At 48.9% G+C, this 12316-nt stretch overlaps 1 protein-coding gene across 1 annotated transcript in view; it reads left to right on the forward strand.

Annotated features, from left to right (window-relative positions):
* The first annotated feature begins 2713 nt into the window (after nucleotides 1-2713).
* The window catches only part of MLLT1 (MLLT1 super elongation complex subunit), a 32489-nt gene continuing 22886 nt past the window's right edge, over nucleotides 2714-12316 (forward strand). The window contains exons 1-3 of the mRNA XM_068996838.1: nucleotides 2714-2856; nucleotides 6456-6636; nucleotides 9484-9566. Coding sequence (XP_068852939.1) covers nucleotides 2845-2856; nucleotides 6456-6636; nucleotides 9484-9566 — 276 coding nt within the window. The 5' untranslated portion in view covers nucleotides 2714-2844. The remainder of the gene's footprint in view (nucleotides 2857-6455; nucleotides 6637-9483; nucleotides 9567-12316) is intronic.

Raw genomic sequence — 12316 nt, forward strand, 5'->3', positions numbered from 1 at the left:
AAATAAAGGCACGGGAAAATTGCCATTGAGGGAAATTAAAACAAAAAGCAAATTCTAATGGTGTTTCAGAGGAAGTAACAGGCAATTTTTCAGGAAAAAGCTCATGGTCTGGTGTGTCTGAACAACATCTCTTGCACAAGGTGGAAATTCAGCAGAGCAACAGCAAGCTTGGGAAAGACGAAGACATTCCCAGGAAATATTCAGCCCTGGGAGCACGTAACCACCGAGGACTCTGATGAGGCTGTGAGTGAATAGCCAAGATGGGGAGGTAGAAAATAAAAAGATTTAGACCCGAGAGTCACGTGCATGGGAATAATGTTCACAATTAAAGATATCAATGAGAACTCCCAGAGAAAGAGGCCCTGTCTCAACAGAGAAGAAAAGGGACTGTCCAAGGAGATGTCTCTTGGGACTGCATCAGACAGAAACATGGAAAATTAAAACTGGAGCACTTAAAGGGACCCAAATCAGGCTCTTTTTTGTTGTTGTTGTTGTTAACTGAAGCGATTAAGCATTTTGCTTCGCTAATATCCCCTATCAGGTTGATGAGGTAAAGTGGCTCTTTAGAACGATTTGGGAACCGATTAATCCTTGCCTGTGGCGATCAGTCAGCGACACACAGAGTTATTGGCTAACACGGGGGTTTTCTGCTGCCTCGAAGAGATCAACAAACTATTTCAAACAAGAAAGTTGCACGGAGGAAAAGAAATTCTGAGCGAGTTTGCTCGGAAACAGTCACCAATTGCACTTGTAAAGATAAGTCCCGTGTTCCTTTAGGGCTGGCAAAATTGAGAGCTATAACTTGTCACTTAAAACTCTAAAAAAAAGGGTAAAACTCTCCCCAGGAGGGAGAATGATGGAGGGGGAAAGAGGGGGGAGAGGGGGAAGGAAGGCGGGAAGGGAACTGCGGGGGAATGAGGGACAAAGGGGAGAAATGAGGGAAGTGGAGGGGAAATTGGAATCGAGAGGAAATGTGGGAGACTGAGGGGGAGAATGAGGGGAAAATGAGGGAGATCGAGGGGAAAAAGGAGAGAAACTGAGGGAGAAATGAAGGAGAGTGAGAGGAAAATTGAGAGGAATGAGGGGAAAATGAGGGAGACTGAGGAGGAATATGGGAGAGTGAGGGGGGAAAAGGAGAGAAACTGAGGGGCAAAATGAAGGGGACTGAGGGGAAAAAATCGGCGGAATGAGGGGAAATGTGGGGAAATTGGAACCGGAGGAAATGTGTGAGACTGAGAGGAGAAATAAGGAAGACGGAGGGGGAAATGAGAGAAACTGAGAGGGGAAATCTGGGAGACTGAGGGGAAAAGGAGAAAAACATAAAATTAGGGAGACTGAGGGGATAAAAGGAGGAAGACCAAAGGGAAAAGGAGGTAAACAGAGGGAAATTAGGGAGACCTGGGGGGAAAATGTGTGAGACAAAGGGAAAATGGAAACTTTAGAGGAAATATGGAAGATTGAGGGGGGAAAGAAAATGAGGGGGTAAATGAGAGAAACTGAAAGAAAGTGAGATTGAGAGAGAAAATGAGAGAAAACATGGGATACTGAAGGGAAAACAGAAACTGAGGGGAAAATGAGGGAGACTGAGGGGAAAAGGAGAGAAAATGAGGGGGGAATGAGGGAAACTGAAAGAAAATGAGGGAGACCAAGGGAAAAAAAGAAACTGAGGGGGAAAGGAGAAAAACAGAAAGAAAAAGGAGGGACACTAAGGAGAAAATGGAAACGGAGAGAAAATGTGGGGGACAGTTGGGAGAAATGAGGGAGACTGAGAGAAAAAGGAAAGAAATTTAAAGAAAATAAGGGAGAGTGGGGGCAATGGAAACGAGAGAGAGCAAAGGAAAAATAAGGGAGAACAAGGGAGAATAAAGGAGTAAGGGAAAACGGGGGAGAGAAAGAGCAAATGAGAGAAACTGAGGAGAAATGAGAGATAGGCAGGGGGAAAAGGGGAGCACTGAGGGAAAATGAAAGACAACGAGGGGAAAAATGAGACGGGAACGTGAGGGAGAGACGGGAGAGAAAAAAAGCGCAGGAAGGAGCGAGGCTGCGGGAACAAGGCGAGCCCTGCCCGGCCATCCCGGGCTGCCGAGCCCGCCGCATCGGGACCTGCGGCTTCCCTCGATTCCCCTTGTTCCCGGCTCATTTATGTGCGGAATTAACACACCGGCGGGGAAACGTGGACCGAGGGCGGGATGGGAGGAGAAGGGGCGGGATGGCGCGGCCGGGAGCGCCCGACGAGGCCCACTCGCCTGGTGCCGGTGTTGGTTGTGCACTAAGAGGGACATCCCGGGGGACAGCAGCGGGGACAGCAGCGGGGACAGCAGCGGGACAGCAGCCTGAGCAGCGCAGCCGCCGCATCGCCCCACACGGGGCTGGGGGGGGGGGGCGGCCGGACCCCGCTCCCGCCCCCCGCCTGACCCACTGCGCTGACCCCGCCCACAGCCCCGCCCACTCAGCAGCCCGCCCGCCGCTCATTGGTGGAAGCGCCTGTCCATCACAGGGAGGAGGGCGAGGCCCCGCCCCGCGGCGTGCGGCGCGCGGGCATTGGCGGCGCGCGGGGGCCGCTGTGGCGCTGAGGCGGTTTCCGGTTCCGCGGGGCGGGCGCGGGGCTGGCGCTGCCTGTGAGTGACACACAATGAGGCGGGCGGCGGGGCCGTGAGGGGCCGCGACCGAGCAGGCGGCGGCCGAGGCGGTGGGGAGGGGGGTGGGGGGGACGGACAGAGCGGCTTCGCTCGTGGACAGAGCGGGGGAAGAGATTCTCTCCCCCCCGCCCCGCCGACCGGGCAGCGAAACCGCCGCGGCGGCGGGAGCGAGCGAGCGGGGCCCGCGGCGCTGCTGTGCCCAGCCATGGACAATCAGGTGAGGGGAGCGGCCGCGCCGCGCTGCCGGAGGGGTGGGGCGGTGCCGCCCCCTCCCCAGAAAGGGGGGCACGTAGGGGAGGGACTCCCTGGGAGGGGGCTCTGAATGGGGGGGGTGTCCCTGTCCTCGGGAAGGGGGGGCTGGGGGGCATCGCCCCCCTTTTGGGGGGGCATATCCCGTCCTCACAGTCTCTTTGGGGGGACACACCTCCTCCATACCCCTCGTTTGGGGGATACATGTCCTCCCCGTACCCTCTAAGGGGCACATCTCCTCCCCATGCCATTTGGGGGGGGGGGCATACCTCCTCCCCAGCCTCTTTTGGGGGGCAGACCTCCTCGTCAGTCCCATTTGGGGGGCACACCTCCGCCTTCCCACACCCTGTTGCGGGGGCACGTCTCCAATCCCATTTGGGCGGTACACGTCCTCCTCACACCCCTTTGTGGGGGCACACCTCCTCCCTACACTCCCCACTTCGGGGGCCTGTCTCCTCCTCACACCCTTTCGGGGGTGGCACATCCCCTCAATCCAATTTGAGGGGTCACATCTCCTCCCCACCCCCCATTTGGGGAGGGTGCACGCCTTCTCCCCACTCCCCTTTTGGGGGACACATACTCTTAATCCCATTTGGGGGGCATACCTCCTTGCCGCACCTTTTGTGTGGGCACATATCCTCCCCAATCCCATTTGGGGGGGGGGGCACACCTCCTCCGCACCCCCCATTTGGGGGACACACCTCCTCCCCATACCCCTTTGAGGGGGTACATTATCTCCCCAATCCCATTTGGGGGGGCACGTCACACCCCTCATTTGATGGGCACACCTCCTTCCCACCCTTCATTTTGGGGCTTACACCTCCTTCTTAATCTCATTGAGGGGGGGACACCTCCCCCCACCCTTTTGGGGGGGGTCTCAGCCCTGTCCCCTCCGTGGGCGGCCGCTGCAGCCTCGCCCGCGGCGGGGGGTGTGAGCAGCATTTCCCGCAAATTCCTGCCTGGGATTATTGCCGGGGAGGGAGGTGCCGGCGGGGCGACCCCCCCCCGAGGCGTGCCGGAAAGGGTTAATGCCACCGGGAAGGGTTAATGCCACCGGGAGAGTCCCTGCCGGCCCGGGGGGGTTCCAGGATGGATGCGGGAAGTTTACCTGAGGTGATGGGGATGGGGAGCCTTTTGTGTGCGGGGAGCGGGTAACAGGTACCTCCCGGGCTGGGGTTCGGGAACGAGCCCCGCTATCCCGGATAATCACCCGGAGGAGCGGGAATGGGAGCTGCTGATGGCTTTCAGGCAATTAGCACATCAAACAAAAACCAGAGCAGCCTTCAGAATGTTTATTGAGAAGTTGAAAGCGGGCTCCTTTGTATTATTACAAATTGTTTGAATAGGATCCTGATTTCCCTTTGTTGAGAGACACGCTTGGAAAAAAAAGGAAAAACCCTCCATTTTCAGCGGAGCAACTTTGGATGCTGGTTATGTTGGGAGATCTTATTTTCAAATGTGTTTCAACTTCTGGCTTAATTCACAGCGATTGTTAATTGGAGCGGGGTGTGAGGAGTGCAGCAAGTACAACTTTCACTCTCAGTTAAACAGTTCTCTTTTATGTTTAATTTCGGTCTCTTCCACACAGCCCCATCTGGTTCTCAGCTCCCATTTCTCAGCCGTTTCAACTCGGAAAGGCAGATTTTGTAGCCTGACAGTCATTTGCACTTCTCAGGAGAGGGGTAGTAACTGGCAACAGTAGCAGGATTTAAAGGGTAATTATGGAATCGATAACGTGAGGCTGCGGCACAGACTGGCTCAGGGGATGTGAACACTGTGGGAAGCATCCCAGATAAAGCAGGCCTGCAGGCACACTCCAATGTGAGCTTAGGATTTCGGCAGGCTGGCTCCACATAATGCTTTTGCAGCGTTGGAGGGATTGCTGTGCTCGGAGTGAAGCACACCTTGCCTTTCTTCTCAGCCCTTAATGCGACATGAAAGAACAGCCGGCCCTGGGCCTTGGTTCTTAGCGCAGGAGCGAGGTGGAGCTGGTGGAGATAAGCCTTAAGAACAGGAAAAAATGGCTTGCCAAGAGAACTTGCAGAGGAAGGTATCCCAAAGAAATGCTGTAGCAATAATGGTGGAGGAATTAATTAGATGAGCTTGTCCCCGAGCCGTAGGATTGATGCGTTTGGTGGCTGAAGGTATTTTGCTGTAAAGATTTAAACTGCCTGAAAGAGTGTGTTAAGGCTTATGGTTGAAATTGGAACTGGACTGCAATTTGGGAGGTCAGGCTTTGATGCCTGGTGCTCTGCAGACCTCCTGTGAGAGCTTTTTACAAAGACAAGAAGGCTGAGATGGAGTCACTTGTGCTTTTTCAGCAAGTATTCACCGTGCTCTGGAAAAAAAAAGTCAGGTTGGAGAGATGCAAAATATTTTTTGGGCATTAATTGTGATCACACTCCTTGCTGCAGTTTGTCAGGGGGGAAAATAAGGGTGATACTTTCCCTAAACATTTGTCTGGAGCTCGGGAAGCTTTCTCTTTCCCTGCTCATTGTCTGATGTGCCCTTGGTTTGGCTCCAGGTCAGCATGTAATATAGGTAATGACAAATAATGCTGCCTCTCCCAATGGTAGTTGGGACTTGCTAGGAAGAGCAAGACACTTATTTTTCAAGCCTGAAGTGAAGAATGAGGTAGGGACTAAAACCAGCCCCTTTTTCTATAAGCCTCCTGGTGCTGAAACTGGATTTTGGTAGGTTTAATTTGGAATCACTGCTGCTGCTCTGATTTGTGTAACAAATGTGCACAAAAGTAATGTACCTTGAGTGTTATTCTCTGTCTACAAATGTGGCCCTAAGATTTCCTTGATTTATCTTGTGTCTGAATCCCATTTGCCTTTTCCCTGTTACATCTGTTTAATTCATTTCCTTTCTCCTGGCTGTGAAGTCTGCAACACTACGTGGATTTTCACCATTAATTTCATTTGGTTTTTAAGGCACTTAATGGGATTTTTGTGCTTTGAGCCAGATATGGAGTATACCTTCTCTGTTACTCAGTGACCAGAGTAGGATTCAGGAGTGCAAATCAGAATTAGGTCAGTTTAGTATTGGACATTGTACAGGCAGGTATGTTAACCTGGTCTTTGAAAGTGTGATAATAAAATATATTTAGAACCATACAGGAAACATAATTTTCTTCTGGTGAGTGATATATTCTAGAGAATATAATAAACCACCAATTCATGAACTGATTTTTCCTGTTTCAAGATGAGTTTTCTGTCAGTGCTGTGAATTCTGTAAGCTGTGAACATCAAGTTCTGTCTCTGACACTTTCTAGAAATAAAGATTCCTCAATTAGGACTTTGCTGACAATTTAACTGATAAGTGAGGCAGAGAAACCGATCCCTCTTCTAGAGCTGCTTTCTCTGCAATGTTAATATTAGGAAGAAAATAGATATGATACGGTGCTGGGAGCTATTTTCGTGCCACCTTTGCCAGTGATAACACCGCTCTGCAGTCTGAGGCTGATCCCTCCATGGGAGCTGTTGCGTTCCCTGATGGATCTAGCACCTTCCAGCAAGGTTTTGTGTTGTCTCTGCTGACGGTCCCACCTCTGTCCCCACACAGTGCACGGTGCAAGTGAAGCTGGAGCTGGGGCACCGAGCCCAGCTGCGCAAGAAGCCGACCACGGAAGGGTTCACCCATGACTGGATGGTGTTCGTGCGGGGCCCGGAGCAGTGCGACATCCAGCACTTCGTGGAGCGCGTCGTCTTCCGGCTGCATGAGAGCTTCCCAAAACCCAAGCGAGGTCAGAGGGGTTGGGGATGTTTTATCTCTATGAAAGAGCATTTTGCAAGTCGAGGTTGTGGCGAACTGTCACTTTTCTGTGAAATATCTCCTTAAAGAGGAGCGAAATGTCCATTGCGTGCACTCCAGCTTTAACCTTTCCCCCACTGTGTTTGAGGAAGGTCAGGGAGAATGGGACCTTTCTTCTGCTGAAAGGGCAGGAGGTGAGCTGCTTTCTCCTCTTATTTAAGCATTAGTATGGGCAGGTTCTCAAGACACAAGTGACAGCAGAAGATAATTAATGTTACAGAATGGGAAAGATGGGTTTGATTTGTTAGAATTCACCAGCAAAAGCTGGAAGCACATGAGAGATGCTCTAATATTGGGCTCAGATATGTACTGGGTATGTAGAGTTTTGCAGATTCTTGCAATTTCTGGTCTCAGGTGCCAGTTCAGGTAGCTTTAACCCAGCAGAAATCAATGCTGCCAAGGGGTGATGGTGTCTTTGCTGTACATTCCCCCTGCAAGCCCTGTGCAGTCACTGTGGTTGGGGAGAGTATGGATGTTATATACTGTTATTTTCTGACTTTGTTTTCTGACTGTGTAGCAAAATTCTTGGCAAAGGGCAGCAGGAGCTCATGAGGTTGAGGAGCAGGAATTGCCCTTTTCAGGGGCAGTGCAGTTACGTCTGTGTAAGATTGTGTAACTGAAGCTGCAAGCATTAGTGGTTTAAGAAATACAAGCTGCCCGTGAGAACTGTTGTAACGTGCATTCTTGGAAATACTGCTTTGGAAGCAGGACACTCAGGATGTCTTAGGACAACCTATGACTTTGGGTATTTGTGGGAGTCCATGGTGGAAAGGAACTCGGAGGTGCTCAGCATTCACAAGGATGTGACTCTGGTCTGTGTGTTGATAATGTGTCCTTCAAACTGATCTGTTAAAACTGATGTCTGATAAGCAGGTGCAGTACTGAGCTGAAAGCTGATTTATAGAATAAAAATGCAATCTGTGGATTGTTCTTGTCTTCTGGTGTAATTAATGCATTACAAACAACTGTGTTGGGATAGTACACAGAATCCTGGAATGGTTTGGGTTGGAAGGGCCCTTAAAGCCCATCCAGTGCCACTCCTGCCATGGGCAGGGGCACCTTCCACTATCCCAGGCTGCTCCAAGCCCTGTCCTACCTGACCTTGGGCACTTCCAGGGATCCCGGGGCAGCCCCAGCTGCTCTGGGCACCCTGTGCCAGGGCCTCCCCACCCTCCCAGGGAACAATTCCTTCCCAATATCCCATCCAGCCCTGCCCTCTGTCAGTATAAAACCGTGGCCTTTGCTCAGTCAGTTGCTGTATCATCTGCCTTTACAGAGGTATTTTTTCCCAGTCCCTGGTTTTTCCATGCTTCCTTGAGCTTGCTCCTAATGCCAATGTGCCTTTGACCAAGGCGTGTCTGGGTTGTACATAAGTACTGTGGCAAATACCTGCTATTCCTAGGTTTGTTTGAAGGGTTTCTTCAGATGATCCCCTCTTGGAGCAGATCCTGGTGCTGAAGGTGGGCTTGTGCTGCTGGCAGATTGCTCTTGGAGCCCTTGGAATTTGTCAGTATAGAGTGGCAGAGGAACAAAGGCTGCTTGGCAGATAGGCTTAAGATTCCTGCTGCCATATTGGCACTGCTCTTTGGTTTGGGATTTTTCCCTCTAAATGACAGGGTTCTTATATGAAATTCAAGTTAAAGCAAGTCTAGAGGTTTTTGTTATTTTTAGTTATGCCCTTTTTTCACAGTTGAATTTGGAGTGCTGCTTTCCAGCACCTTAATGATGGTAGAAGTGCTTAGAGCTGGGTGGGGATAATACAGCTACATTAAAGGAAAATAATTTGTGTGCTTTTAGGTTTGATGTACTGTTTCCTAATCATATTAATTACTTGGAATTCTTAAGAGAAACTCAAAAGATTTGCGCTGAATTCCTCTAATTACCTAATTGACTTTATTTACATATATTGTAGTGCATAAATTATATGCAAGTGCATCCGGTTCCTGAGAGGGAGAATATCTGTGTGGGTCTCATGTTTCTCCTGGCAGCTGCTGTGTGCTGCTACGTCATGGCCAAAGAAAAGATCCTGGAATCCTTCAAGTTGGATATCCTGGAATGGATAATAGGAAGGATTCAGGAGCATGAAGCCGCACCAGGTAGCGGGACAGGGGGAACTGAGGCAGGGACATGCAGATTAATTTCTGAGAAGCAATTAACTTTTCTAATTGCTGTTTCTGCAGTAAGCAGCTCTGACCTTAGCAGCAAACTGGTTCACCTTCCTCCTCATGTTTCCTTGTGCTCACCTGCCCTTCAGGTTTGTTCACCTCTGGGGGAAGCAGCAGCCAGGAGTGTGGCCGTTACCCAATTAGGAGCATTGAGGAGTGCAGGGGAGTATTTCAAGGCAAAAATAACCACTTGGTTGTGTGTGGTAGTGTTTTGATTCACAAATATGGGCGTCAAAGTAAACTTTACCTTTCTGTGCTGTTCCACCTTTTGGGTCTTGGCCTTTCCTTGCCAAGCACTTGGAACAGGCAGTTTGTGTTGTTGTGGGACTGCCCAGGAATGTAATTGTATCTCTCTGCACGGGAGGGGAAGGATCTCAGTTAGACTCGGGCCTGGAGTGTTTTATGTTTCCGTTCCATGGGAGGAGCTAAGAACAGATTTCATGTTATTAACTGAGCCTGTGGCCACCATCTTACTCTGTGTGGGCTTTTCCACAAAGGTCAGTCTTTTAACTGTGCCCTGAGTCGACAGAGGCCCAGTTCTCCTCTTGCATCTCCTTTTTCGCTCAGAGAAAGTTGTGCTGAATTCAAGTTCACATTTATTTGTTCTCTTTCAGTGTGCAAGGAGCCCCCCTACAAGGTGGAGGAGTCTGGCTATGCTGGCTTCATTATGCCCATTGAAGTGCACTTCAAAAATAAGGTAGAATCTGATTTCTGGTCTTCTAATTGTTTTGAGCTGTGCCAGAGCCTGAAACTGCCTGACAGAAAGACTCTTAAATTATGTGACTGTTTTATGTGTGTGTTTTTTATTAGTCTAATAAATAGAATTTAACTGGGAGTTGGAAGCTCCTGCCAGACTTCAAAAGAAAGCTTTTGGCAGAAATGGAATTGCATAGAGAGGTGATAGCAGGACAGTGGATGGCCCTGGAGATTCTGAGCAGAGATTGTACCACTTGTAGCTTCTTTAACATGGAGGATATTAAAACAACTTAAAATATTTTATGTACATATGGAAGTAAATAAACATGAAACACTGATATTATAAAGATTTGTAAACACTGTGTTGGTTGTCAATATATTAACAAATCTACTTTTAAATTTGCAAGCTTATTACATTTAACTATATAGGTATGAAATTTTTAGAAGCCCAAGACAAACATTTGCATGTGTAGCACAAGTATTTAGAGCTGTGTTAAAGATATCCTTGTTCTAAACTCAGTGCTCTTCCAGAATGAAAACACTAAATATTTTAAGTCTTAAGATGCACTGCCAGCAAGTATATGAAAGTTAAAATTTGGGATTTATTGCTTGCTTTAAGTCTACCACAGAGGTCACATGCTGTAGGTTATAAAAACAGGGAATTGGGCACTTGTGTTCATATTACCTCAGTTTCAGTTAAATTGTTTTGTTAAACATGAATAATGGATGTTTCTGGGTTTGATTACTGCTTAAATAATAAAATAAAAACGAATGTTTTGCTTATGATCCCTAAGAGGGAACCGAGGTAAACTAAAATAAAAATGTTGAGCCACATCCCTGTGCTCTCCCACCCCCTCAGCTCTCCAATGACAAGCCTTTACCCCAGGTGTGTTGACAGCAGACCACATGTAACAGCCTGATTCTATTTAATTTCCCATCCTCCTTTCCCTGTCCCTCCCACAAACATCTGTCTGCTCTTTCCTTCTGTCCCCACTCCAGCTCAGGATGCTCTCCTGGCAGTGTCATTTTGTGAATAATTAGCATTTTGGGTTGGGTTTTTGGCCTACCACATTGCTCTGACCCCACTTTATGGGTCAGAGGAACAAGCCAGATAATGGGACTAAGCCACAGAAGACAGACTGCACTCCTAAACCTGGGAATGTTTTGCCCACAAGTTGTTTTTTGGGTGGGTTGGGTAGGGTAAGCGAGAAGGCTGGGAAGAGGAATAGCAGTCAGGGGCTGGGGAGGTGAATGTTGTTGATGAAAGCAATTTTTTTGGCAAACACTGAGAACTACGACTTGAGTGCAACAAAAACACCTCAAAAGCTTGAAAGTAGCTCTACTTCTGGTGGCTTTTCTGAGGTTTTAGATGGGAATCAGAAAACTCTCCATCTGCACTAAATGTTGGCTTAAGTCAGGTTCAAAGTCCTTTACACTCCTGACCAAAAAATGTGAACTTCTCCATGCTGATTCCTTAGAAGTGGAACCTCTAATGCCTGGGAGGGGTGAGCTGTGTTTTAGTTCTGCCTTTTCCTTTTATTTTCCCTTCCTTTCTTCACCCAGCCTTTCCCCACACTTCCCTTTTCCCTGCAGCTCTCCAGTGGTTTGTCTTTCACAAATCCTCAGGTCTCCCTCATTTCTGTGTGTCTTTTTGTAGGTGCTCATGTTTGCTTTGACTGCCATCTACATTCCTGTGGCTTTTTTTTTCCTCTGTCCCTCATATTCCCACGTTCCTCACTGAATATGGAGCTGGCAGCTTTTCTGACTAGAACTTGGTTTCACACCCACTGGGGTCATCACTCCTCATTGTTTCTCTACGCACGTGACTGCAGAGTTGTTCCCCAGCACTGAGCAGAGAGGTGGCTTTTATAAATAAGGGAAATAGGTGGGCTCTGTTCTCCCTGGAAACAATGGAAGGAGCTGTTAATTTAGGAGAAGGCTCCTTGTTTCTGACATTTTGGTCTTCAGGAACATGACAAATAAATAGGAGAACAGGTTGAGTTGCAGACTTGTTTTCAAATCTACAGATCTTCAAAATTTTCATTTTTGCCCTGTTTTTTAGCTGCATGTTTTCTGGAGAAGTTCTTTTCCATTTTTAAGCTGATTAACAAATTGCTAATTTAGGAGTTTCAGGCAGCACCTCTCATTATTTAATTGGGGCAAGGGGTGGTTGAGGGAAAAGGTGACAGGTTCCGTATCCCAGCACATCACGGGAACAAAGGCATTTTCTCAGATTCAACCATGAACTAATTTAGGATTGCAGGGAGCTCAGAAGCTGCTGCTGAGGGGGTGAGCAGGGACAGGACCTCAGGGGATGGCTGGAGCTGTGTCAGGGCTGGGCATGGAGCTCAGGGAAAGGTTCTTCCCCCCGAGGCTGCTGGGCACTGCCCAGGCTCCCCAGGGAATGGTCCCGGCCCCGAGGCTGCCAGAGCTGCAGGAGCGTTTGGACAGCGCTCTCAGGGATGCCCAGGGTGGGCTTGTTGGGGTGTCTGGGCAGGGCCAGGGGCTGCACTGATGATCCCTGAGGGTCCCTTCCAGCTCAGGATATTCTGGGATTCTGTGTGAAGAGTTGGGCTCCTCTATCCATCACTGCCCAGTGATGATGCCATCTGTGAGTTTTAAGAGCAATGATTATTTTCGGTAAGTGGAGTTGAAGGAAATGTAAAAGGTAAATACTTCTCCAAAGATAGAAATGCAAAGACTGGGATATAGTGAAAATTAAAAAGGTAGGGAAAGAGGAGGACGAATGGC

This window comes from Aphelocoma coerulescens, chromosome 28 (genome assembly GCF_041296385.1).
Source record: "Aphelocoma coerulescens isolate FSJ_1873_10779 chromosome 28, UR_Acoe_1.0, whole genome shotgun sequence".
NCBI lineage: Eukaryota > Metazoa > Chordata > Aves > Passeriformes > Corvidae > Aphelocoma > Aphelocoma coerulescens.